Here is a 26643-nt window from a genome sequence, read left to right as displayed (position 1 = left end):
TCTACGTGTTTGGCGGTCCAAGCTGTTTCATCAGGAGCAATACATATCAGAATCTATATTACAATCTATAAAACAAAAAACAGTAAGTGTATACAATAACAAGTATAACAATTTAAATTAAAAAATTACATCATGTAATATAGATTCTGATATGTATTTTTCCTGATGAAGCAGCTTGGACCACGAAACGCGTAGAGCTCATATATCGGTGGGACGGGATACCTAGGCGAGTCGTGGAAGGCGGCGGGAGGTGGGGGGGATGTCCCCTCCCGCTCCTTGTAATGACAGCTGAGCGGCTTTTCAGCCGCATCGGCTGTCATTACAAGACAGCCAACCGTACCGGACGCCGGTACCGAGGTGATGCCTCTAGCTGCAGGGATCACTCCGGTACAAGCTATTTCCCGAGATATCGGCAATATTGGTCACCTTGGTGGCCAATTCTGATATATCGGGGAAAGTGCATATCGGCCCTCGATATGTCGGCTTTGCCGATAATCACTCAATCTCTAATGAAGTTGAAGCCTTGAATAGGTCTATGTGCCATGTATTTATTTTCAATTATACATCATTGCAGTGTTTGCTGGATACATTAGGTCCCCTTATTGGTTGTACTTGTTCCCTGAAATTGCTCTTTAGGATCCACTTAGGCGGACAATGTGTTCTGCGTCTATTGTGGTATATAGTCTTGTTTTTCGACACTCCCAGGATTGCATGGTCGTTGTCCGTTTGAGCGAGATCTTTCTCCTTCCAATCCAGTAGCTAGGGTGAAGGTGGCGGGTGGCTGCCACGTGTTGGCGGTAGACAAGAGCCATGAAAGATGACAGCAGGTATTATTGAAGGCCCAGCTCGGGGATTTGCGGTTGGGTGGGATCTCTGTCTGGCATGGCTCGAGCCAAGTCTCCAGGAATCTGCTAGTTCTCAACTTGTCTGCTGCGTCTCTTATTGACCAGGTCAGACCCCTTGTGAGCTCCCTAATTGAAAATTAATACAGGATCAATACGGAAGGCAATTTGCATATTGATTATACACCGTACTGAATGCGCCATATGTGTGGCAGATTGATTGAAGGACAGAGACAGCTCAAGGAAGCAAAACATCTTGTAGTCTGTGCTGTGTGGGTATGAGTCTGATTGGGATTCCTCTACCGGTGAATGTGGAGAGGAATGTTGGGGCAGACGTGGACTATAGAAAACCCATTCAGAGACTTGTAGTCCACTGGTCACCCCTCTCTGCCTCAATCTCACCTGTATCTGAATAGCTTCAGTTCTGCAGATGACGAACGAAGCACATGCAACCACTCGGCCTGCTTCTCAAGATTGCAACATAGAGGGTGGGGGTATAATAAATATTTATTGTGTATGTATGATGAAGCTTGCACACACCGCATGTTCTTACGTCGGAACAAACCTTTTGAGAAGACCATACGAAAGTTGTTTCAACAGGTTGGCTATACACCAACTAACCTGTAAGATGGAAACATGCATTACCATCTGGCTGTTAACCATCTTTGGATTTACCAACAACTATGAAGTGCAAGGGCCAACCTATCTAGCTATGAATTGAATGGATTAGGCATGCCCTTTCACCACATAATTGGCAAATTTAAAGGAAAGTTTGCTCAAATGCATGGCTAGATTTGCTGAAAACGTCCAAGGCCTTCCTAACCAATCCAGTAATGTAGGCCTTCAAATTCCATAAATGTTGACAAATCTAAAGTTTACCATATCTGATTGTACAAACGGATCTGCCATCAGCTATGTAGTGCAAGGGCCCGTCCGATTTGCTACAAACTGATTGGATTGTCCAAGTTCGTCCTCGTATTACCACAGCTGTCATTCTGTGTGTCTGCCCTCTGATACTTTGCAAATATATACAGTGTCTGGCTTAAGAACTTTTTCCCATTGAAATAGCATGCAGCAACAGCCCTGAAGAAGGGGGGAGTCCTTTCCCCCTCAACCTGTTGGCTTTGATGTACTTGTCAAGAATACCTTCCTTTCAGCCTAATTTCTAATCCGCATTCTTTTGGACACCTTCCTGCTTTTCTTAGTCTACATAGTGCAGTTGAAGGCTCTGTAAGGCGACTGCTTTGCCTCCTAAGCGCCGTCAGTCCCCAGGAAGTAAAGCCCTATAGACATACAATTTCGGGAAATCGAATGTTGACTTTATAGTCTTACTGTATGGTCATCTTTGAGAAGGTTGTGCATTAGGTGAAGCATTGTGTGGTGGGCAGAGAACACACAGAATCCGAGAATGGCAGTAACCATATATTGTAGAAAAATTCAGCAAGTACAACAGGCCCAGTGGGGGAGCACGCCCGACTGGAGACACTCGCAACTGAGACAGCGGGGAACCCACGAGATGCATAAAGGAAGGTGTCAACAGCATCTGCCACAAGGAGCAAAATGAGGTCTAGTTGGCCCACACCTAAAAGGGGAAGCTTCCTGGAAGGCAGACATAGTCCCTGTACTGTCCCTACTCCTCTGGAAGCTTTCCCTGTTTTAGTACTGACAGATGGAGGTTCTTTCCCTATGCTAGCCACTTGCAAAAAGTACGCCAAGTCCCAGAAGCCGACGTCTTAAATAGACTCTTCCTGCCTAAGATGGTCACCAAAGTCACATGGGCGCCAGCATCCAGCTGCCTCTCTGTGACCAAGGAAATTGTAGACCAGGGGTCTCCACACTTTCTAAACAAAGGTCCAGTTTACTGTCCTTCAGAGTTTAGGGGGGCTGGACTGTGGCCATTGGGAGTTGAAAATGGTTACAACGTCAGTGGGGAAAAAACAATGCCCCATCGTTGGGAGAAATTGTGTCTCATTGCAGTCATTGGTCCCCAATGTTGGTGTCCGGTGGGGGTGAATTATGCCCCATTGTTGGCATCAGTGGATGAAATAGTGCCCCAAGGGCCTGATAAAAGCAAGCACAGGGCCTCGGTTTGGAGACCACTGTCATAGTTCTGAACCAAGTTACTCTTGACTTCCTCCCCCACCTCCATTGCCACTGTAGTTGAGTGCAACCTGCAGTGTGGAATGGCGACTGCAGCTGCCTACGAGGCTTTACCCTTAGATAGCCGCTAATATAGCCAGCTTTAGAACTTGCCTTGACTCCGTTTCCACCCCTCTCATCAGACTCCACTATTTTTGGGGATCACTTGCCCAAAGTGGATGACATTTTGAAGTAGTTGCACCTTTTAGACCCCAAGAGTCCAGTCCGTGTATGTCAATCAGAATTTTGGTGTAGTGGAAGGTAGATTGGATTTGCTGCATTTAGTTAAAGATTCCATTGCAGAGATCCACAACCTTTTATCACCCTCGGTCTGTAGTAGTGACCCACCGATATCGTTTTTTTATTACTGATATTTTGGTCATCGCATATTGGTATTGGCCGATATTTTCATACATTAAAATTTTTATTTTTTTTGACCGGTACTCTTGTGGAGGGATCTGGGGGTTTAAAAGACCCCAAACCCCTCCTCTGCACTTAAAAGCATTCAAGTTTGGCTGTTTTGAATGCTGTAATTTTTTTGAATTTGGAGCCGAGTACCCAGGAGTGATGTCATGACATCACTTCCGGGTTTTTACACGGAGACCCGATCAGTGTCGAATGCGGCTTTGATCGGGTCTACTCTTCGGCGGCCGTGCAGGATGGTTGCCTGGGCGGGACAGGAGACCCGGGGGGGGCCCCTCCCACTCCTTTTAATGACAGCTGAGCGGTTTCTCAGCTGCATTGGTTGTCATTACAAGACAGCCGACCATCGGCTATGGACACCGGTACCGGGGTGATGCCTCTAGCTGCAGGCATCACTCCGGTACAGCACTTTCCAAAATATCGGCAATATCGGTAACCTCCGGGGACGATTCCGATATATTGGGGAAAGTGCATATCAGCCCCTGATATATCGGATTGGCCGATAATCAGTCGATCCCTAGTCTGTAGCCTTGTGTCATCAGGCCTCCCTGGCGAAATCTTAATATTTATAATATTTTCAGCAGGGTCCATATTATCCTGGAGGACTTTTCCTATAAACCGGCATCTAGATTGTCGAATTTTTGAGAGCAGGGAGTACACCGATGTCGTGTATTAAAAGTGAATCTGTGTTTTGTCCAGGCGGCCCATACATTGCAGTTTTTTTTTTTTTTTTTCTTTTTTCACACTGGCTTGTCCACAGCCAGAGCGAACGCAATTTTTTTCCAGTTCCTATTGACACATATGATGGCATACACATATTGATTTGCTGTACCCGTGTTATTATGTGGATGGTTTGTAGCGGTGTCGGTGGGGCCTGTGCTGCCTCCCCCCGCACGAGGAGTCCTTCTAGAGCGAGCCTCCCATTGTCCCACTGACATTGAAATTACATTTCTCATGGTGATTTGAACACGGGTATGTTTGAGGGAGCGAGAGATTCATTCTCACCATGACAGGACATAATAGCTTCACGCTCTGCTAGGAACTGCCACACAAAATTTGCCTCTGCCGCCGCTTACAAACAAGCCGCACACTGCGCCGAGGCTCGCCCGCAAAACACGTAGGGCAATCTGGTGTTTGCACACGCTTCTACCTGGAACGTGTGCTGTATATATTGACTGCTGGAGAAAAGTCTTTTTCCGCGCCATGCCCTGCGGACAGCCAAGTCTTCGCAGGCACTTCCTAAACGCATCGGTTAGCGTGTTGGAAATCGAGCGCCGAGTTTGTGGACACTATTTTTTTTTTTTTCGTGAGCGTTTTTTTTTTATCAGGTGTTATTATACCTTCCAACCTCTGTGTTTATTCTGTTATATGGTATACTTGGAAGTATTCTACACAACCTTTTGCTTTTTGTGTTTGTAGTATTTGAAGATTCAATAAAAAAAAAAAAAAAAAAAAAAAGAATAAACATAAATGAGCGTCAGTTCAGCCTTAATGTATCCAATTTATTCACGTGTCCTCTCCATGTTTTTTTAAATCGAAAAAAGGGTAAAAAAAAATGTATGAAAAGGAGGACAATGTATAAAAGTCTGCAGTGCAGGGTCCGTTTTTACATTTTTGCATTACAAAAAAATGCATCTTCCTCAAAGAGCAGAATGCTTAAAGCAGTTTTTTGTTTTTGTTTTTTTTGTGTTTTGCATGCGTGTTACATGAGTTTTCTTCCTTTTTAATTTTCATCGTACTTTCCTGTATATTTTTTCTGAGTTGTCTTTGTCTGAAATATAGACATGTGACTTGAAAAATGCACTTATTAAAATGCATATTGTATTTTTAGTGCATTATGTGTTTTTTATGCTTTGCCATTAACTATAATACAACCTCATGTGTAATTATATATATATATATATATATAATATAATATAATTAATATAATATATAATATATATAATATATATATATAATATATATATATATATATATATATATATATATATATAATATATAGTTTTCTATATGTGTTTGTATGTATGTGTGTATATGTATATATATATATATATATATATATATTTGTTAAATAGGATTTATATAGCGCCGACAGTTTACGCAGCACTTTACAACTTGAGGGTAGACAGTACAAATACAATACATTTCAATACAGTAGGAATGGGAGGGCCTTGCTCATTAGAGCTTACAATCTAAGATATATTTAATATAGTTTTCTATATATGTTTTTATTACGAATATATTTTATTACATCACAGAAGATGCAGCAAGTGCATTTTTCAAAGCCACACTACACTAATGTAAAAAGTTTGATGGGGGGAATGTGCTGCACATGTTTTTTTAAACATTTCATTTTTTTTTTTTTTTTTTTTGCAAAAAAAAAAAAAAACTTAATCAAATGAACATTGATATAAAACTGCTCATGTCTGTAATCTGGAAAAAAAATCTAATGCAACCACAAATTAAATAAAAAAGATCTGTAGTATTTTTTTCCAAGTACTCCAGTCCTAAAGGTGCACATGGAATTATTCTCCCTTCTGTGAGTATAGAATTTGGGAGCTTTACTAAAACTGAAGCACATATAAATCTGGCACAGCTCTGCATAGTAAATCTGGCACAGCTCTGCATAGTAACCAATCAGCTTCCAGGTTATATTGTCAAAGCTTAATTGAACAAGCTGAAGTTAGAAGCTGATTGGTTACTATGCAGAGCTGCACCAGATTCTATGTGCTCCACTTTAAGTAAGGCCCCTTTCATATGGGCTTTCTGATCAGGTCTCTGTCAGTTTTTCAGGCAGACCTGATTGGATGCTACATGCAGTCGTTTGGAGCATCGGATGTCAGCGGTGACATATCCTCTATCTGATCCGATCCTGTCCGTGAAATCCAGACCGATGGAAACCCTATTTTCCACCCATCTGGAGGATTGGATTGGATGAAAACGGACAGGTGTTCTTTTTTTCATCCGATCTCCCATAGAGGAGAGCTGGGATCTGACAGCTCTGTCTCTGCAAAGTAAGCAGAGACGGACCTGTCATCTGCCTGCTCAGTGGGGATCAGGGGATCGATCCCCGCTGAGCAAAACTGAGTCCGCCGGGCAGAAAGCCCGCGTGAAAGGACCCTTAATCTCCCCCGCTACCTACCCAATAAAGGAGACCCTACGCCAGGCATCTTCAAACTATGGTCCTCCAGTTGCTCAGGAACTACAATTCCCATCATGTCTGTGAATGTCAGAGTTTTACAATGCCTCATGGGATGTGTAGTTCCGCAACAGCTGCAGGGCTGTAGTTTGAGGATCCCTGCACTACGTAGTCCCAAAACGCTTAATGTTGCTTCTACTGGTGAATTAACCATGAAGTCCAATTAAGTTTTGATGTGCTGGTAATGTGATGGAGCATCATTGGTACCTTCTGGGCTGTGGGCTTGATTTACTAATACTGGAGAGTGCAAAATCTGGAAACCAATCTGCTTCCAGGTCTTTTTTTTTGTCAAGGCTTAATCGAGCAAGCTGACGTTAGAAGCTGATTGGCTACCATGCACAGCTGCACCAGATTTTGTTAGTAAATCAACCCCTTTATGATTATACAATATTTTATAGAATGATGACAATGAAGCCAAACCTGCAAATACAGGCAGAATAAAACCCCCAATGCAGGGATTCCTGATGGAAATTGAACGAAAGATGTCAGACTCGTCATTTTTCAGAAAACAAACCCGTTAATGCTTTTTTTTTTTCTAGTTAGTTTGGTTTCTTTTAATATGGCGCAGCGGGACTATGCAAGGATCTCTCTGTAAATCTATTTTAAAGCAGGATGAACACTCTAGCTTCCTCTTCATTGTGAACTAGGAAGTGTTCGTTTAGCCTGTGGCCAGTCCTAGGTTCCTATGTCGTCTCCCTCTTCCCGTCCTCGGCCTCCCTTTGGTAAGGATGACACCTCTAGCTCACAAGTGGAACTGCAGCGGGGACACACGAGCCGGCTCCCAGAGCAATCAATGCCGTACACAATGAAGAAAGCGCCCTCCTGCTAATTTGAAGCTCCGCTATGCTCTCCTGGAACGACCATGAATAGAAATCCGACTGTCCTTCCTGCCTTTTTACTTCTCTCATCAATCTCCTTTTTCTTTTCTTTTTTTTTTTTTGTAAGGACTCATCAGAGCTGTGTTCAGAATCTCCTTCCTGACTGCTTCCAGCGCAAGGTGCTGCTTTATAGAGATGCAGCGTCATCGCTGACATTCCTTATGGGGTTACCTTGCTTTGCAGGGGAGATGGATATATTTGGTGTTCATTAATCAGCCGTGATCCATTTAACGAGGAGAGAATTTACTGCGATATTTTTAAACACAGCCCACAATATTCTGCTACGCGGCCCCCGCGATAGTCTGCTACGCGGCCCCCGCGATAGTCTGCTACGCGGCCCCCGCGATAGTCTGCTACGCGGCCCCCGCGATAGTCTGCTACGCGGCCCCCGCGATATTCTGCTACGGCGGCCCCCGCGATATTCTGCTACGCGTCCCAAGCGATATTCTGCTACGCGCCCCCCGCGATATTCTGCTACGCGCCCCCCGCGATATTCTGCTACGCGCCCCCCGCGATATTCTGCTACGCGCCCCCCGCGATATTCTGCTACGGGGCCCCCGCGATAGTCTGCCACGGGGCCCCCGCGATAGTCTGCCACGGGGCCCCCGCGATAGTCTGCCACGCGGCCCCCGCGATATTCTGCCACGCGGCCCCGCGATCTTCTTCCACACGGCCCCGCGATCTTCTTCCACACGGCCCCGCGATCTTCTTCCACACGGCCCCGCGATCTTCTTCCACACGGCCCCACGATCTTCTGCTACGCGGCCCACAATATTCTGTCATAGAAGTATTTCTCGATAACAGTGATGGAGAACCTTGGCACCCCAGATGTTTTGGAACTATATTTCCCATGATGCTCAGGTACACTGCAGAGTGCATGAGCATCATGGGAAATGTAGTTCCAAAACGTCTGGGGTGCCAAGGTTCGCCACCACTGCCCTATACACTTCATCCAATGGAAACCTATTAGAGCCGAGCTCCAGTCCCAATACTTTTGATAATAGTTTGTGTCGCTGGGCAGCCAATGTCTGTGAGAAGATTGTTCTCCCAGTGCAAAGACCGAGCTGTTAGACTGTTCTTGGTGTGGGGTTAAGTATTGGGTCCAGCAGAACCATGTTCCAATCATGTGACCACGGTGACAGTGATCATAGAATCGCTGATCCTTCCTGTCCTCCAGAAAATAACCTAACATAACTTTTTAATGGGATGTACAGGAAGGGGTTAAATACTCCATTGAAAGCATTTTAGGTGCAAAAACCATGTTGATCCTGCCAGAAACCTTGTGATACAAATAACTTCCTGTATTCTGTGTATGAGGCGGGGTTAATGAAGATTGGGAGGGGTCATAAAGATGAGGAGAGGTCTATGTTTGTAATCCAGCAGATTTGAAGTAGGCAGGGCTGACACCATGTACTAAGAATTGGAACCAAAAGTACACAGTGTTGTCTTGAGGAAGGTGGGCTCACTCTATATCTCTGTCTCTTTTAATTAAACGTGCTGCACGTACAGAGGAATAACGGTTGAAGGGATAAAACCTAAAATAAGCCTGTAGTGTATTGTAGATTTTTTTTTTTTGGCCTTGACATACTTTATCACTTGCCACCCAACCAGAATTCATCCTTTGTAGTTCAGAGTTGATCTCTGGCCTTACACAGTCCCGGTCCTTGTATCATGTTATGAGATGGAGCCTGCAATGTATTTTTCTGCCAGATACCTTTTTTTTTTTTTTGCTTTATGGCCAGGCATCGCTTTCCCCAACCAGCCGTTCAATCCAACCCATTTATTATTATTATTTCAGAGGAGCCAGCAGAGGATCCGGAGGGAGCCTGCGATGCAGATGTTGACCCAGCGGAGGTGCCGAAAGACCAGGAGCCAGAGGGGGCTAAAGACACTAATAATAGGGGAACAGGTACAGTACCATAGAGCCAGCCAGTGCGACTGTGTGATTTCTAAGGGCTTCTTCACACTTGCTCAAAATACTGACGCATATCAAAAGCGCCCATTAGCGTTAATGCGTGTTAATAGGTGCGGTTGATAAGCGTTTAATGAGCATTAAAAACACTCCTCCCCCAAATGCCCTATGCGCGTTTGCGGCGCGGCTGACAAGCGTTTTTTGGCGTGTTAAAACCGCACCACAAATGCCTAGGTTCACACACGTCTGGTGCCAATTTCCCCTCCGATTTGCGCAACTGCGAATTGCAGCTGTTCAGTGGTTCGGCTGCGATTTAGATGCAGTTCAAATGCAAGTTTTTGGAGCCGGCGGCCACCAGGGTCTTTAAGCGGAGTTCCAGCCTGGGGGGAGAAAAATAAAGTCGTCAGCTACAAATATTCTAGCTGCTGACTTTTAATATGAGCACACTTACCTGTCCAGGAATGTTGGCACTCAAAGCCGACCTGTCCATCGAATCCGGGTGCAGACATCCTTACTAAGGGAAACAGGAAGTGAAGCCTTGCGGCTTCACACCCTGTTTCCTACTGCGCATGCGCGAGTCACACTGCGCTTTCTGAATGGTCCCACTGTCTTCTGGGACCTGGGTGTCTCCCAGAGGTCAGCGGGTAGAAGGAGGAGGGGCCACAAATACTGTAGGTTGCCGCAGCGCCCTTACACGGAAGTAGGTACATGTTTTTGACTGGTACCTGCTCCCCCCCCCCCCCCCCCCCAAAAGGTGCCAAATGTGGCACCGGGGGGGGGGGGGGGGAAATCAGATAAAGCAAAGTTCCACACAAAAGTGGAAGCTCCACTTAACATTAGCTGATTGTTGTGGAGTAGGCCGGGAACCTGGCCGCCGCGTCCCTAACAACGTCCTCAGCTGTCACATCCTTAACCACGTCCTCAGCTGCTGCGTCCCTAACCACGTCCTCAGCTGCCGCGTCCCTAACAACGTCCTCAGCTGCCGCGTCCCTAACCACGTCCTCAGCTGCCACATCCTTAACCACGTCCTCAGCTGCCGCGTCCCTAACAACGTCCTCAGCTGCCGCGTCCCTAACCACGTCCTCAGCTGCCGCGTCCCTAACCACGTCCTCAGCTGCCGCGTCCCTAACCACGTCCTTAGCTGCCGCGTCCCTAACCACGTCCTTAGCTGCCGCGTCCCTAACCACGTCCTCAGCTGCCGCGTCCCTAACCACGTCCTCAGCTGCCGCGTCCCTAACCACGTCCTCAGCTGCCGCGTCCTTAACAACATCCTATGCTTACAGCTGAATGTAAAAAAAAAAAAAAACAAACCCAGCGTGGGGTTCCCACACCAATATAAAAAAATAAATGCCCCTTTGCAAGAACATGAGCACTGCAGCCCCCCCATGTGCTGCGTTTTCCTTCCCCAGTCTGAGTTCCTTTCCCAGTCTGAGCTTTGCTGTACAGGGACTGAAAGCAAATGATACCAAGTCCAAGTCATTCACATGAAGGTGTATGAATGAATTTCAAGGCTGTGTTTGTGTCTTTTATATCTGCCTATAGTTCAGAGGACCTAATGAAAGCAGAATCTAGGGCTGATGATTATGTTGCAAAACTCTTTATTACATTCATTTTGTTTCAGCGCCTTCTGCTCCGCACGAGCGGGATCCACCTGACTCCGTACCTGCCAAGCTGCCCTCCTCCAATACGAGCGCCGAGCCTCCTCCGAAGAGACCAAGATCTGCCGAGGAGAAGAAGGAGCAGGTAGCCCCTCTCTGTTCTACTTCTTGCCTTTTGTACAGCTGTTGTCCTTCTTCTTCCGATGTTGTGCACCTCGTTCATTCTGTGCTGCTCGCTCTCATACTCTTCCATCATTGTTTTCCTGTCTCCAGCTCTTCCAGTGTCCATACTGCAAGTACACCAATGCAGACGTCAATAGACTGCGGGTCCACGCCATGACGCAGCATTCCGTGCAGCCAATGCTGCGCTGCCCACTTTGCCAAGATATGTTAAACAACAAGATCCACCTACAGCTGCACCTCACCCACCTGCACAGCGTGGCCCCGGACTGCGTGGAGAAACTCATAGTTACAGTAAGCGGCACACGCGTCTTTCAGACATGAATAATTGGCTCTGTATGTGAGGTTTTGGTCTTTGGCTTCCAAAAGGAACATATACCAAAAGTTACTTTTAGATGTCAAAAAAGAGGTTTGAGATTTGTACAATGAGTGTAAACTAGGGATCGATCGATTATCGGCAAAGCCGATGTATCGAGGGCTAATATGCACTTTTCCCGATATATATCGGAATCGGCCCCTGAGGTTACCGATATTTCGGGAAAAAGCTTTTACCGGAGCGATGCCTGTAGCTACCGGTACCGGCGTCCATAGCCGACGGTCAGCTGTCTTGTAATGGCTGATGCAGCTGAGAACCTGCCCGGCTGTCATTACAAGGAGCGGGAGGGAACGTCCATAGCCGGCGGTCAGCTGTCTTGTAATGGCTGATGCAGCTGAGAACCTGCCCCGGCTGTCATTACAAGGAGCGGCTGTCATTACAAGGAGCGGGAGGGAACTTCCATAGCCGGCGGTCAGCTGTCTTGTAATGGCTGATGCAGCTGAGAACCTGCCCCGGCTGTCATTACAAGGAGCGGGAGGGAAGGTCCATAGCCGGCGGTCAGCTGTCTTATAAAAACAACTGATGCGGCTGAGAAACCGCTCGGCTGTTAATACAAGGACGTCCCGCCTCCCGCGGCTAGCCCGGGTCTCCCATCGCACTGGGAGACCCGGGCATCCTACTTGCACGGCCGCCGAAGATTAAAGCTGCATTCGGCTCTGATTGGGTCTCCATGTAAAAACCCGGAAGTGATGTCATGTCATCACTTCTGGGTACTTGGCGCCAAATTCGAAAAAATTACTACATTCAAAACAGCCAAACTTGGCTGTTTTGAATGCTTTTAAGTGCAAAAGAGGGGTTTTGGTTTTTTTTAGACCCCCCAGATCCCTCCACAAGAGTACCTGTCAAAAAAATAAAAAAAATAAAACATTTTTTTAAATGTCTGAAAATATTGGCCGATACGGATATGCGATGACCAAAATATCAGTAAAGGCAATAAAAAAAAAAAACGATATCGGTCGATCACTAATTTAGAGAAGATCATCTGCCCATGTGATGGAGAATCCATTCCTAATATTGGTGAGGATGCTGATGGCAGATGTGTGCGCATGCCTAGCTCGCGTTCACGTAATGTCCCTAATAATAACTCAGACAGCTCCCTGCAACCTGCCCTGTGTCAAGTCTGTTACCACAGCAACCGGGGGGGGGGGGGGGTCTTTGCTTCTGCTCCATATCCTGCATGACCGTTCACATGCACTCTGTCCTGTCCTCTGGTAATATGCGGCGCGCGGTCACTTCACTCCTGTGACCGAGGAACCCGAACGCGCTACATCATGCCTTGTCGCAGCCAGCCCCGCGGCTCCCCCTGATCGCGTCGCCTCCGGGCTTTTACTGCACTTTAATGTGAAAACCTCTGCCTTTCGCCCTTTATCTCTTTTTTTTTTTTGTGTCCCCGCCATCGTTTGCACACAATCGCCAGGACTTTATAAGTAGCAGCGCTTGGCTCATGTTTGCCAATTAGATGGTGTAAATTCAAAGTGACCTTAATATTCTCCCATTGCTAACGAGTTTCTCTCTCCAACCTTTGCACTCTTTGTAATGGAAATATGCAGTCTGTCTGCAAGCGGGATTTGCATGTTGGACCTCGCTGACAGTCAGGAGGGTTTTTTTTCCCCCCTTGACCTCCTTCCTCTTTCCTTTGTCTGTGTCCTTAGCTTTCCTCTCACCGTCAGCTGCTTTTCTTCGTCCCCCCTCCGCGCTCTCTCTACCACCTCCCTTTACACCCCCCCCCCCCCCCTTCCTTTTTATTTTCTGCAATTCCTTTTTTTTCCTCATTGCGATATGCATAGAGAAGTAGTCGGGTTCTAGGAAAGGGCCTGCAAGTCCAGCATCCACCTCTCAGACCTCAGCATGGTGTAAACAGCCTCTGAAAACGTGGCCATGCACTGTCAGCTGGGCCTCCTCACACAATTAGCATGTAATTATCCCGTGTGATGGGCAGCCAGAGGAGAGGCAGCTGACACGTTGCATCGCTGACCCGCATGTCAGAGATCAGTGGGCGCAGCGAGCAGTGCGGTGTGCTCCTTAATGATGCCATTTACATATTTTGGCCGGGCAGCTGCGTAGTGCGGGACCCATACTGTGCTGTACGCAGGACAAGTGTGATTTACGCAGCGTGCCGTCCATGTAGAAGGGGCACGGCGTTCTCACTTATGTGGCTATACTTGATGAGAGATTGTCGCACCATGCAGACGATTCTGGATAAATTGCGTAATGGTAGAATCGTGTATGAGGCATGAGCATGCGGGTGGATTGGAGTTAAATTGCTAGTAAAAAGGCCTGATTTAAATCAGTTTTTAAAGTGGTTGTATCCCCCCCCCCCCCAAAAAAAAAAAAACCCTGCAGGGCAATGGCATAATGTGCTAGTATGCATCACATTATGAAATACTTACCTTACACCAGGCATGTCCAACCTGCGGCCCAGAACCGCAGGCAATGTGGCCAACTGCCCCCTGACAATTTTTTTTTTTTTTGTTGCTGGGGAGGAAGGAAGGCAGGTTGGGGGCACGGCCACAGCAGCTTCCAACTAAAAGGTAGGCAGAGGGGGAGGTGAGCATGTGCAGTGTTTCTGATTCCTGCCACCATGACCACTTTAACCACCATGACCACTTCAGTGATTTGGAGTGTTCCTTTAATCTCTCAGAAGAAGTAAACCTCTATATACTGATTCCATTTCATTTGATCGTCCTTTAGTTGTGTTAAATAAGTGCGGGGGGCGCGGCAGCGTTTTATTACTTATATACCTTAACTATAGTATATATTTTATATGCGGCCCGAGAACATTTCTTTACACTCAATGTGGCCCAGAGAAGCCAAAAGGTTGGACACCCATGCCTTAGAACGAAGCTCCGACACGGTTGCCCGGATACCGCTGAGGGAGCAGACATGTTCCCCCCGCGTCTCTGGCACTGTGAGTGGCCAGAGCCGCGATGACGTCACTCCCGGGAGTTCATTTTCCAGCAAGGAGCTCTGAAGGTCCGGCAAGATACGTCGGACCTTCGGATCGTATGCGCCGCTGGTGTCAGCGGCTGCATGCAGGGTAAATATCTCCTAAAGCAGTGATGGGGAACCTTGGCACCCCAGATGTTTTGGAACTACATTTCCCATGATGCTCATGCACTCTGCAGTGTACCTGAGCATCATGGGAAATGTAGTTCCAAAACATCTGGGGTGCCAAGGTTCCCCATCACTAAAACCATGCAGGTTTAGGAGATATTAAATATTTTACCTACAGCTAAGCCTTATTATAGACTTACTTGTAGGTAAAAGTTAAAAAGTGGAGTATACTACCACTTTAAAGAGCAACGGTCACCTCTGTCCCGCAGCGGCTCCTCCTATGGCACGCTATTGACTCACTGACAGTCCCATTCGCTTTAATGGGAGGGCTGATGATGCGGCAGTGATACAACAAGGCGAGGGACGTGGTGGCAGCAGGTGAGTGGGTGCCCGCTAACAGGCACTGCCATGATGGATCTAAAATGCTTGTATGTAGAAGTCCTTAAGGTATTTAAGGACCATCCTAGTCACCTGTCTGTCCCCACTATTAAAAATCAGTTGGCAACCTTTCTTTTTGTTATTGCACTATATCCTGGAGCCCCTTAAACCCTTCCTCTCCTTTTTATCCAAGGGAACGGCCATCTTGGCCTCTGTTCGATCTGCAACTGCCATGGTGCTGCACATGTGATCAGTTATGACACCGGCCATTCATGGCTTGACAGTTTTGGTTGAGCGCACTAGCAAATGTGATGGTTGGCATTTCTGGCATGCCAGGAATGTAACTGTTTATGAAACCGTTAGGCTGGGTTCACATATGCGCTTTGGATGCATTTTAAACCTCATCCAATGACATGTGAATGTGGCGAGCTTACAATGGAAGCCGGCCCGGTTCACACATGTCCAGGACAGCTGCGGTACAGTTTCAAAAAGGGTCCTGTGCGTTTTCGGGTCCGGTTCAGGTGCAATCAGGCAAAAATTTGCACGTGAACAGAAATGCACCGGACCCCAAACCACAGCCCGGACATATGGGAACCCTGCCTTAAGGGCCAATTCACATTCTGAGGTGACAGCTTACTGTCACTGCAGGGACACACCAGAAATAATTGTTTCCTTTTCCATTTATACTGCAATGCAGCCTAGCGCTGAAGCATGCTACAGCAAAATGATGCATTTTATCGCAGCACACCAGGTAGGGTTGCCACCTCATCCCTAAAAACTGAACACATTATTACACAGATTCTGGGGCTAACTGAATGCAGATAAGTCACTGAGAAAGTTTACCACCTTAAAGCCCCCCCCCCCCCACACAAAAAAAGTCAGCAGCTACAAATACTGTAGTTGCTGGCTTTTAATATTGTGGGATCCCTGGACAGGGAAGTGTCCCAATGTTGGCACCGCAGGGATTCTCAGATTGGCTCTTGGGTGCTGCAGCCGCCATTCGTCTTAAAGGGCTTCCCTAGAGCCTTTCGGCTTCACTGCCTGTTCCCTCCTGCGCTTTCTAACTCGCCCAGCGGAGGGAGTCACCATGGTGGAGTCTCACAGAAGTGGAGACGGGTATCTGTCAAAAACAGTGCCACATTTGGCACCTTTCAGGGGGGAGGGGAAGCAGATAAGCAGTGCTTCCACTTTTGGGTGGAACTCCGCTTTTATCAACCACAGAGCCTGTCTAATGAATGTGTTTCTTTTTTTTTTTTTTTTTTTTAAAGGGCTGAGGTGGCAGCCCTAGCACCAGGCCAAATCGTGCTGCCCCGACATTACATTGAATGAAGTGTATGTTTTGTAAAATAAAGCTTGTACAAAAAAATTAGGAGGAGCCATGTGATGCGCTAAATCGTGCACCACACTGCCCCCTAGTGCGGCCGGGGTGGTGAATCACTCCTGCTGCTCTGCGTTGTGGTGGAATTTTTTTCTTTTTATTCTTTGTCTTTTTGACTGATGCATCCAATGTAACCGGTACCAATTATGTGGACACTCCGGACTTCTGTTACTTGCTTTAAAAAAAAAACTGATCTAATAAGGTGATAACTAACACACCCTTTTTTTTTTTTTTTTAACGCCACAGATTTGAGGCCAAATATGAATTTACTACAAAGAATCTCCCTCCACCCATCCTCCTGTAAAGAGAAATACTCTAATTATCACTGATGTAATTTAGCTTATTATAGTATATGGCCGGGCTCTTTTATAAGTGACACATAGTGCTAATAGGGATCTTTACAGCTATGTGTGTAACTGCAATTAGGTCTCTTTAAAGTTCCCTTTACGTGTAATGTTTCCTTATAATCTGTCCACCCACTGAACTTCATTGTCAGGCTCTGATCATTTGCAATGTTGCTTTTATTATGGTTTGCTATGGGTACACCTTTGCATTTCAGTCCTGAGTATTGACACATTCCCACAATGCACTGCTTGAGTATCTGTCCCCCTCTTCTAGCACTGGAGACAAAGCCATGCTATACTAGTAAAGTGAAAGTGTACCTAATACCAAGAACAAAAATGTAATATATTCTAGCTTACCAGTCCTTAGATATGGTGGCTGCATTCGGGGTTTTTTTTTTCCCCTTTATTTTGACCTGGTGGTCCTGCCAATGATACACTTCTTGTCCTACAGTGACAACGCTGCTCCTCCATAGATAGAATAGTGATTGTTGTCATAACTTGGACCTGGTGGTTTGCCAATGATACACTTCCTGTCCTAGAGTGATAACAATCACTATTCTATCTATGGAGGAGCAGCGTTGTCACTGTAGGACAGGAAGTGTATCATTGGCAAACCACCAGGTCAGGGGCATAACTACAGGGGTTGCAATTGCAACCGGGCCCCATGCACCGGGGGGGCCTGTGCGGCTCCCCTGTACACCTGGATAGGAGAGACAGCGGGGGCAGCATGTAGAGAAATCACTGTCCTCCTTTTTCCTCCTGTAGCTGCAGGAGGAAAATGGAGGAGATTGGTTCCTCTGTATGCTGCCCCCGCCACCCCTCCTATCCAGTTCACTTGTGTTCTGCTGTCTCTGGGCCCCTGTGTGCTCCCCCCCCCACTGTGCTCCCTCCCCTCTCCTGCCGGCTGCTACAGGGGATGTGTCACAATAGAGAACCAGCAAGGGAATTTACCAGCTCCTTCCTTTTCTGAATGGACAGAGTCATAGTCAGTGACATCGAAAAAAAAGAAATAAAATGATAAAAAATAATACAATTAAAATAGCAAAAAAATAAAAACTACTGACACCAGTGGGTGAACTTCCAGGATTGCAAAGGTCACACTTACGACCGGGCCCTGGCATTCCACCACCGTGGGGAGACCCCAAGATGGCAGGAAGGGGGCCCACTGCAGAACTTGTGAAAGGGTCCCACTGCAGGACCGTAATAAAGGGCCCCACAATGAGAGTAAAGGGCCCCAGGATCAGTGGGAAGAGCCCCAGGCTTGAAGGGAAGGGGCCCTTCATAGTTTCTTACACCGGGGCCCTGAAGGTTCTAGTTACGCCTCTGCACCATGTCCAACTAGTGACAACAATCACTATTCTATCTATGGAGGAGCAGCGTTGGCAAACCACTGAGTCCAAATAAAGGGGAGAAAAAAAAATGAATGCAGCCACCAAATCTAAGGACTGGTATGCTGCACTACATTACATTTTTGTTCTTGGGTTTAGCTACACTTTTTTCGCTTTACTATAGCATGGCTTTGTCTTCAGTGCTAGAAGAGGGGGGGGGGGAAGGATACTGCTGCAGTGCATTGTGGGAATGGCAGTGCTCAGGCCTGAAATGCAAGGGGTGTCCATTGCAAACCATAATAAAAAATACACTTACTGTCTTTGAGTGACAACAATCAATCCCTGTATTATATCTATGGAGGAGCAGTGTTGTCACTGTAGGACAGGAAGTGTATCATTGGCAAACCACCAAGGTCCAAATAAAGGGGGGAAAAAAAAAAACAAATGCAGCCACCACATCTAAGGACTGGTACGCTGCACTACATTACATTTTTGTTCTTGGGTTTAGCTACACTTTTTTCACTTTTCTAGTATAGCATGGCTTTGTCTCCAGTGCTGGGAGGGGAGGGGGGGTGGCTACTGCTGCAGTGCATTGTGGGAATGGCAGTGCTCAGGCCTGAAATGCAAGGGGAGTTCATTGCAAACCATAATAAAAAATACTTACTTCGAGTGACAACAATCACTGTATTATAGCTATGGAGGAGCAGCGTTGTCACTCTAGAACAGGAAGTGTATCATTGGCATGACCAGCTGAAAATAAAGGGGAAAAAAAATGCAGCTACCACATCTAAGGATTGATATGCTGCACTATATTACATTTTTGTTCTTGGCTTTAGGTACACTTTCACTTCACTTTACTAATATAGCATGGCTTGTCTCCCGTGCTAGAAGAGGGGGGGATGGATATGAAAGCAGTGCATTGTGGGAATGTGTCAGAGCTTAGGACTGGAATGAAAGGTGGCTCAAGAACACTTTTTCTTTTCCCCATCCCATTGGTGGAAGGTGTTTGGTAGTTCTCAATACATATGGGCAGAGCATCTATAATAGTATCTGCCAATAGTATCGGAGGTGACCCCCGTATAGTCCCAGGACAATGCTGGATTTCTGGCAGGATTAACAGGCACCTTTTTTTTTGCACTTATTAAGAAATGTAAGAAAGTACTTTCAAAAAGTATATTTAAAGCGTACCTTGTAGCGAAAATCAGCGCAAATTGTCCAGGACCCCGACACCTCTTTTACAGCTCACCTACCGGTCCTGGGTATAGACTGTACCTGTTAATAATAATAGTAATGAAATAAAATTGGAAACACCCAGAATGTGGGGAGAAAATATAACCCTCCACTTAGTCCAGCCATACATGTTAAATTTTCTGTTAGATTTATTACAAACCACATAATATGAGGTCAAAGCTAAACAACACTTTCACTTGTATCCAATTAGGCAGGCCTTTGTACTACATTGTGGAAGATAAATCTGAAGAAAATTATATAATGTATGGCCAGCCTTAATCTGCAAAACGTAGGTCCTCCAACTCGCCAGACTGGAGTGCGGTTCACATAACATAGCAAAGATACATTAAAAAAGTCCAAGAAAGAGGTTGCCTCCAAGGGACTAAGTAGTTCAACCTATAGAATTTTATTTAATAGTAGCAAACGTTAACCATAATCTGATATTAAAAGTGGAAAACATCTCCACTGTACACTCATAAAAAAAAAAAAAAAAAAATTACATTTTCATTAAAGTCTGCAGTGATTGGCAGGTAAAACGCGTTGATGCTGTGAGGTCATCACAGAAGTTACCGCCTGGTCCCTTGTCCCTAACCCACGTTCTTGGTCTTTTCTTAGTCTAGATCAGTGGGTCTCCAAACTGTGCCCCTGGGGAATTATGCCCTATTATTTGCCTCTGCAATAGAATAGTGTCCCAAGGGCCAGATAAAGGCAAGCAAAAGGCCACAGTTTGGATCCCTTTGTTTACCTTTATGTGGCTATTTGGGCACCACTCCATCCGCTTGACCCCAGTAACGGGGGGGCGCGCGAGGTCTTCCCGCTTGACCCCAGTGACGGGGGGGGGGCGCGCACGCGCGAGGCCTTTCCGCTTGACCCCAGTGACGGGGGGCGCACGCGCGAGGCCTTTCCGCTTGACCCCAGTGACGGGGGGGGGGGGCGCGCGCGTGGCCTTCCCGCTTGACCCCAGTGACGGGGGGGCGCGCGCGTGGCCTTCCCGCTTGACCCCAGTGACGGGGGGGGGGGCGCGCTAGGCCTTCCCGCTTGACCCCAGTGACGGGGGGGGCGCGCTAGGCCTTCCCGCTTGAGCCCAGTGACGGGGGGGCTGCGAGGCCTTCCCGCTTGACACCAGTGATGGGGGGGGGCTGCGAGGCCTTCCCGCTTGACACCAGTGATGGGGGGGGGCTGCGAGGCCTTCCCGCTTGACACCAGTGATGGGGGGGGGGGCTGCGAGGCCTTCCCGCTTGACACCAGTGATGGGGGGGGCTGCGAGGCCTTCCCGCTTGACACCAGTGATGGGGGGGCTGCGAGGCCTTCCCGCTTGACACCAGTGATGGGGGGGCTGCGAGGCCTTCCCGCTTGACACAAGTGACGGGGGGAGCGCGAGGCCTTCCCGCTTGACACAAGTGACGGGGGGGAGCGCAAGGCCTTCCCGCTTGACCCCAGTGATGGGGGGAGCGCGAGGCCTTCCCGCTTGACCCCAGTGACGGGGGGGCTGCGAGGCCTTCGCGCTTGACACCAGTGACGGGGGGGCGCAAGGCCTTCCCGCTTGACACCAGTAATGGGGAGAGCGCGAGGCCTTCCCGCTTGACACCAGTGACGGGGGGGGGGGGGGCTCAAGGCCTTCCCGCTTGACACAAGTGACGGGGGCGTGAGGCCTTCCTACTTGACACCAGTGACGGGGGGGGCTCGAGGCCTTCCCGCTTGACACCAGTGATGGGGCAGAATTCCTCCCACTATCAGTGGGAGGAATCACACCCTATCTTTGGTGTCAGTAGGAGGAATTCTGCCCTATTAATGGCCTCCGCAATGGAATAGTGTCCCAAGGGCCAGATAAAGGCAAGCAAAAGGCCACAGTTTGGAGAGTGCTGGTCTTTAGGATACAAAACCTTCAGCCAGGGGGGGGGGCATTGAGGTAGTCTGTTTGTGGTGAAATTTTTGCCCAGTATACAAAAAAAACCACACAAACACAACACTTGTGGGAGGGCCTGCCCATAAGGAACACAGATTATTTTTTTTTTTGCAAAGCTCCATCTCCTGTCATAGGCTGGCTTTCCAGGTGTTTTTTTTTTTTTTCCTGGCGCACTTTAAGGGTCGGCTCCCCGCATGGAGATTGGATATTAGCTCCATTGTTTGCCGGGGTTGTGTAATATCACTGGAAATTTGATGCGGGAGGCATTTTAAGAGGCGAGGCACAGAAAAGGTAGCAGACACATTAGACCTCTCAAAACCTGCCAGAATTCCAATCAGGAGAGATGATTAAAGTGGAGAGCAGACAACGTCTCCGGCTCACCTCCTCGTCTGCCGTCATTCACACTTGATTGACTTCAACCTTTCAAGTACAGAAGTCTTTCTCTTATTATTCAAGGCCAGGCGAGCTTTTCTAATTAAAGTGTATGAAAACAATTATAGAGCTGTCTTGTGGAGCTTGGAATTCTCGGAGACTCCGCGCAGAGCTTTGCTCTCGCCGGGTTGCGGGGATTTAGCAGAGACGTATTCCCTCCCCTTGCCTTTAAATGAGAGTGCATCCATGCTTGTGATCGTGTCTGTCTCTTTCTGTAATGTCCTCGCACTGAAGAAGATCAGACACGAAGCCTTTGTTTCCCCCTGGTTTGATTATGTCATTGCACAAAACACGGGTTAGAAACGTACATGTAATATTAATTAAATAGAGCAATAGATGCCTTTCAGAATACCGCCAAACATCGTCTTGGGGTAGGGGGGGGATCACGTTTATATAATGAAGTACCATCTTCATCAAGTATATATGTACACCTAATGATTAGAATGTCATAAAAGTGTTAACATTTTAATGTGGGCCTAAAGGCCAGTATTGTAAACTGCAACTTGCATTAAAATACGTGGAGCTCCTGTCCTGATTGTCCTTGTTTAGGAAAGGTGACAATGCTCTGTCTTCCAACAGTCACCCTGTTGCATAGGCTTCCAATAGAGAAGTGCCAATTTTTAAACACCATTCAGGAACCCTTCCCGAGAAATACATAAACCTAAAATGCTGGCGTACAGGTAAAATCAAATGGTGAGCGATCTGTAAAAGAAGGTAAATAATAATACAATAAAATCTGTAAATAGTCCAAAGAGTCAATAAAATCTGTAAATAGTCCAAAGAGTCAATTGGGTAGTGTGGACCAGGGTTCCTCCTGAGGTTGCTAGGGGTTCCTCAAGCAATGTCTGCCTCTCAGATAAGTTCCCAATGACACCATTGTTCCTTTTAGCTATCTAAGGGGGTAATTCTTCCCAACGATGAGAAGAGTAAGGAGCATTCTTCCCACTCACCATCACACTAATGTATCATGAGTTGTAGATTTTTACCAGGGGTTCCCCGAGACCAGAAATTTATTTCAAGGGTTCCTCTGTGTTGAGAAAGGCTGATGTAGCGATAGTCAGTACATAATCCAGACTAGGGCTAACGCATCTTCTCCAGCGTGAAGCCGGGCCCCATGCTCCAGGGGGCCTGTGGGGCTCCCCTGTACACCTGGATAGGAGGGGGGCGGGGGACAGCATGTAGAGAAATCACTGTCCTCCTTTTTCCTCCTGTAGCTGCAGGAGGAAAATGGAGGAGATTGGTTCCTCTGTATGCTGCCCCTACCACTCCTCCTATCCAGTTCACTTGTGCTCCCCTGGTTCCCAACCCCCCCCCCCCCTGCCACTTTGCTCCCTTCCCTCTCCTGCCGGCTGCTGCAGGGGATGTGTCACAATAGAGAACCAGGAAGGGGTCGGTAAATATGTAATTTACCAGCTCCTTCCTTTTCTGAATGGACAGAGTCATAGTCAGTCACATTGTAAAAAAAATTAAAATAATACAATTTAAAATACCAAAAATAAAAACTACTGACACCAATGGGTGAACTTCCAGGATCGCAAAGGTCACACTTGTGACCGGGCCCTGGCATTCCACCACCGTGACTGACTATGACTCTGTCCATTCAGAAAAGGAAGGAGCTGGTAAATTACATATTTACCGACCCCTTCCTGGTTCTCTATTGTGACACATCCCCTGCAGCAGCCGGCAGGAGAGGGCAGGGAGCACAGTGGCAGGGGGGGGGGGGGGGGGGAACACAAGTGAACTGAATAGGAGTGGTAGGGGCAGCATACAGAAGAACCAGTCTCCTCCATTTTCCTCCTGCAGCTACAGGAGGAAAAAGGAGGCCCCAAGATGGCAGGTAGGGGGCCCCCCTGCAGAACTTGTGAAAGGGTCCCGCTGCGAGATCGTAATAAAGGGCCCCGCAACAAGAGTAAAGGCCCCAGGATCAGTGGGAAGAGCTCCAGGCTTGAAGAGAGAGCCCTGGCCAGGGGACCCTTCATGGTTTCTTGCACCAGGGCCCTGAAGGTTCTAGTTACGCCTCTGCAAGGATCCATATAAGAAAGAAACAGGAGAGCTCCTCTGAGTGTAATATTTAATGAATAACGAGCATTTAGCACATAAAAAAACTCACATAATGGTAGAATAAGAACGATAAGGCTCATCACGGGTGAGTGAGACTGCTGCAGCGGCAGAGAGAATCCGGCATCCAAGTTATGTCATGGAGAGCCTTCCTTCAGCATGGTGTTTCTGGAAGGAGATGGACAAGTTCCGCAAATCAGCTGCAGGCCGGCTCGTTGGAACGCAGCACCAGCTGGCCTGTGACGTCACCATAGAGCAGGGGAACACAACGCGTTTCCAAGCATGCGTGTTCCTTTTTCAAGTGAGACATACATGAGGTCACCGCTCAAGTGCACGTAGACAGGAAGTGGCTGCAGGTGGTCATTCAACAAAGAATGAAAAAAAATTATTAAAAAAAAAAAAAAACTTTGTGAAAATAAAATAAAAGGCAGTTGACTAATACACGTCTGTCTGGACAGTGCTGATTGGCCCTGTGCTGATCACATGCACTCCAAGAAAGAAAAAAAACAACTCTTTAGGAGGCTGCATGACCCCCTGACCTTCTGTCTGGACAGTGCCGATTGGCCCTCTGCTGATCAATTACACCCCCTACCCCTGCCCCCTCCAGACAAATAAATAACACTCCAAGCAACAACAACAAATCTGATGCAGTTTCCCTCACTGCTCCTGTGTGAACCTGGGCTGAAGTCGCTATGACAAGCCTGGGTTCTCACACAGGATCGGTGGGGGGGGACCACATGAGATTTGGACAAGAATCATCACATTGCATTCTAAATAAATGGGCTTAAATCGCACTGCAAAGAAATGTGGTGCCATTCCTGTCCAAATCTCATGCGGTTTGCCGCACCGCTCCTCTGTGAAAATGCTATGACAAGCCTGGGCTCATACAGGAGCGGCGGGGGGGCAAACTGAATGAGACCTGGACAGAAATCGCATTGCATTCCTGTTTAAATCACGTGCTATTCTTTGCAGTGCATTTTGAGCTTGTTAATTTTGTATGGGCTCAAATCACACCACAGGGCTATCAGTTTCAGGTATCGGAGCATTTGCATGAGTACAAAGTACCATTGCAACCCTAGTTCCTGCTGAACCAGCAGAGATTCTAAGTTCCGGTTCACACATATGCGATCAGAAATTTTGGGGCCCCTTACACAGCTTTAGGCCTGGCCCCCCCGACCTGATTATCAACATTCCCCGGGGCCCCCCACTGGCTGCCCCACCAAGTCCCATCCCATGTCCTCCTCCATCCCATGCCCTCCTCCTGCAGTCTCATCTCTCCCATCCCATGTCCTCCTCCTCCAATCCTATCTCCTCCATCCCATCTCCTCCTCCTCCTGCAGTCTCATCTCTCCCACCCCATGTCCTCCTCCTCCAATCCTATCTCCTCCATCCCATCTCCTCTCTTGCACTGTGCACAATTCCTGGTTACCGGGGCCCAGGCCCCTCCTGACGCTCAGGCCCCATACCAGTGTATCACCTGTACCCCCCTAATGGCGGCCCTGAATCCACTGCAGGTTCCCGCATCGCATTCAACTCGCAGGCAGTTCACACTGCCATATGCGAATTGCTGGGGGTGTCAATACAAATTTAACGACACCCCCCCAGATCAGCTGGCATATCACAGTGCAAACTGTCAGTTCAGACATGAATTGGATCGCATAGGTGTGAACACCCATGCAATCCAATTCTGGTGCAGAACCAAAAAATGATCCTGTGTGAGTTGTGTCCGAATCCGATGCAAATTTATTCATACAATCTGTATGGATGAATTTGCATCGCGCTGTGAATCACATGCTATGTCTGTCATCGCACATATGTGAACCGGCGCTTACGGTCTGTCGCCGGCTTTAGTAGTGTGATCAATCCGCTAAAAGTTTCCGATGTGCTGCAACCGCACCTCCAATCGCAGCATTCACATGGTCTCCTCGGGATCAGACCTCCCAAGCAAACAGGTTTCAGAGCACTTTCCCCCCCCCCATGTGGTTCCATCCCATTATTAACACCTTTGTGTGTGTCCCAGTAACTGTGTCTTCTTCTTCTGCAGGACTTGCCCATCTAAATGACTTCTTTTCCTACAATGTCCCCCCCCCCCCTTCCCGTCCCATGTCCCTTTGTCTCTCTTGCTTTAAAAAAAAAAAAAAAAAGTCCTGGCAGGCTTCTGCTTTCACTCAGGAACATGGCCCACTCATCTCTCTCTGTAGCAGTCTGAATTAATTAGGGGTGTTAATATGTGCTTGGTAGATTAAGAAGGGAAAAGGGGGGGCTTACAGCACATCTCTGTAATTGGCTGCCCCACAGCCTTGCGACAAAACACTCTTTGTGATCAAAGTCAGAATTCTGTGGAAAGGGGGGGAAAAAATATATTAATTAGAAGATTATTCTTTTAGAGTGTAGTGATAATTAGAGCCGGCCACCTCCTGAGTGATGAGGAGGTTGTTGAGCAGCTGTGGACACTCTCAGCGATGTGTAGGGTGAGGCATAGATGGTGGCTGGAACACTTCTGAAAATCCTCTCTTCTTCTCGTCTGCAGGTAACTTCTCCAGAGACGCTCATGCCGAGCAGCATGTTTCTTCCCGTGAGCTCACCGGAGCGAGAAAAACCTGCGTCCGCCCCAGAAGCCAACGAGAAAGCTTCAGGTAGGTAAACCGATCTTTTTGGAAAGGTGTCTGTCCACGCTAGGTACAGGTTCTCTTTACAGGCACATGTCTTAGCCAGTGCTGTATCTTGGCCTTAGGCTGACAAGGCCCAGACCTAGGGGCAGCAAAAAAGCTGCACACTGCATGAAAAGGGTCCCCGCCAGCTTTCGCTACACTTTTAGTATAGTGCCAGTCTTATGGGGTGAATTAGGCCATAGGGCAGGGTACAGGAGGCAAATCAGTCTGGCACCCTCATAAAGCGTGTCACACTGCTACCTGCCGGTACGACATTTTGCCAGACCGCCGACCACACCTAATACAACTTGCGCAACGGTCCCCAAGTGTGGCACTG

At 47.6% G+C, this 26643-nt stretch overlaps 1 protein-coding gene across 6 annotated transcripts in view; it reads left to right on the top strand.

Moving 5' to 3' along the window:
* The window catches only part of ZFHX3 (zinc finger homeobox 3), a 169005-nt gene that overhangs the window by 127929 nt on the left and 14433 nt on the right, over positions 1-26643 (top strand). For 2 of the 6 annotated variants that reach the window (XM_082269674.1, XM_082269670.1), the window contains exons 5-8: positions 9280-9390; positions 11015-11136; positions 11265-11465; positions 26186-26291. In XM_082269674.1, the coding sequence (XP_082125800.1) occupies positions 9280-9390; positions 11015-11136; positions 11265-11465; positions 26186-26291 (540 nt within the window). The remainder of the gene's footprint in view (positions 1-9279; positions 9391-11014; positions 11137-11264; positions 11466-26185; positions 26292-26643) is intronic. The other 4 variants (XM_082269671.1, XM_082269672.1, XM_082269673.1 and 1 more) reach the window with 4 other exon arrangements.

This window comes from Pelophylax lessonae (assembly GCF_965119305.1).
Source record: "Pelophylax lessonae genome assembly, chromosome: 10".
NCBI classification, from domain to species: Eukaryota; Metazoa; Chordata; class Amphibia; order Anura; family Ranidae; genus Pelophylax; species Pelophylax lessonae.
Note: the sequence above shows the minus strand (reverse complement) of the source record. Positions and strands in the feature narration are given on the sequence as shown.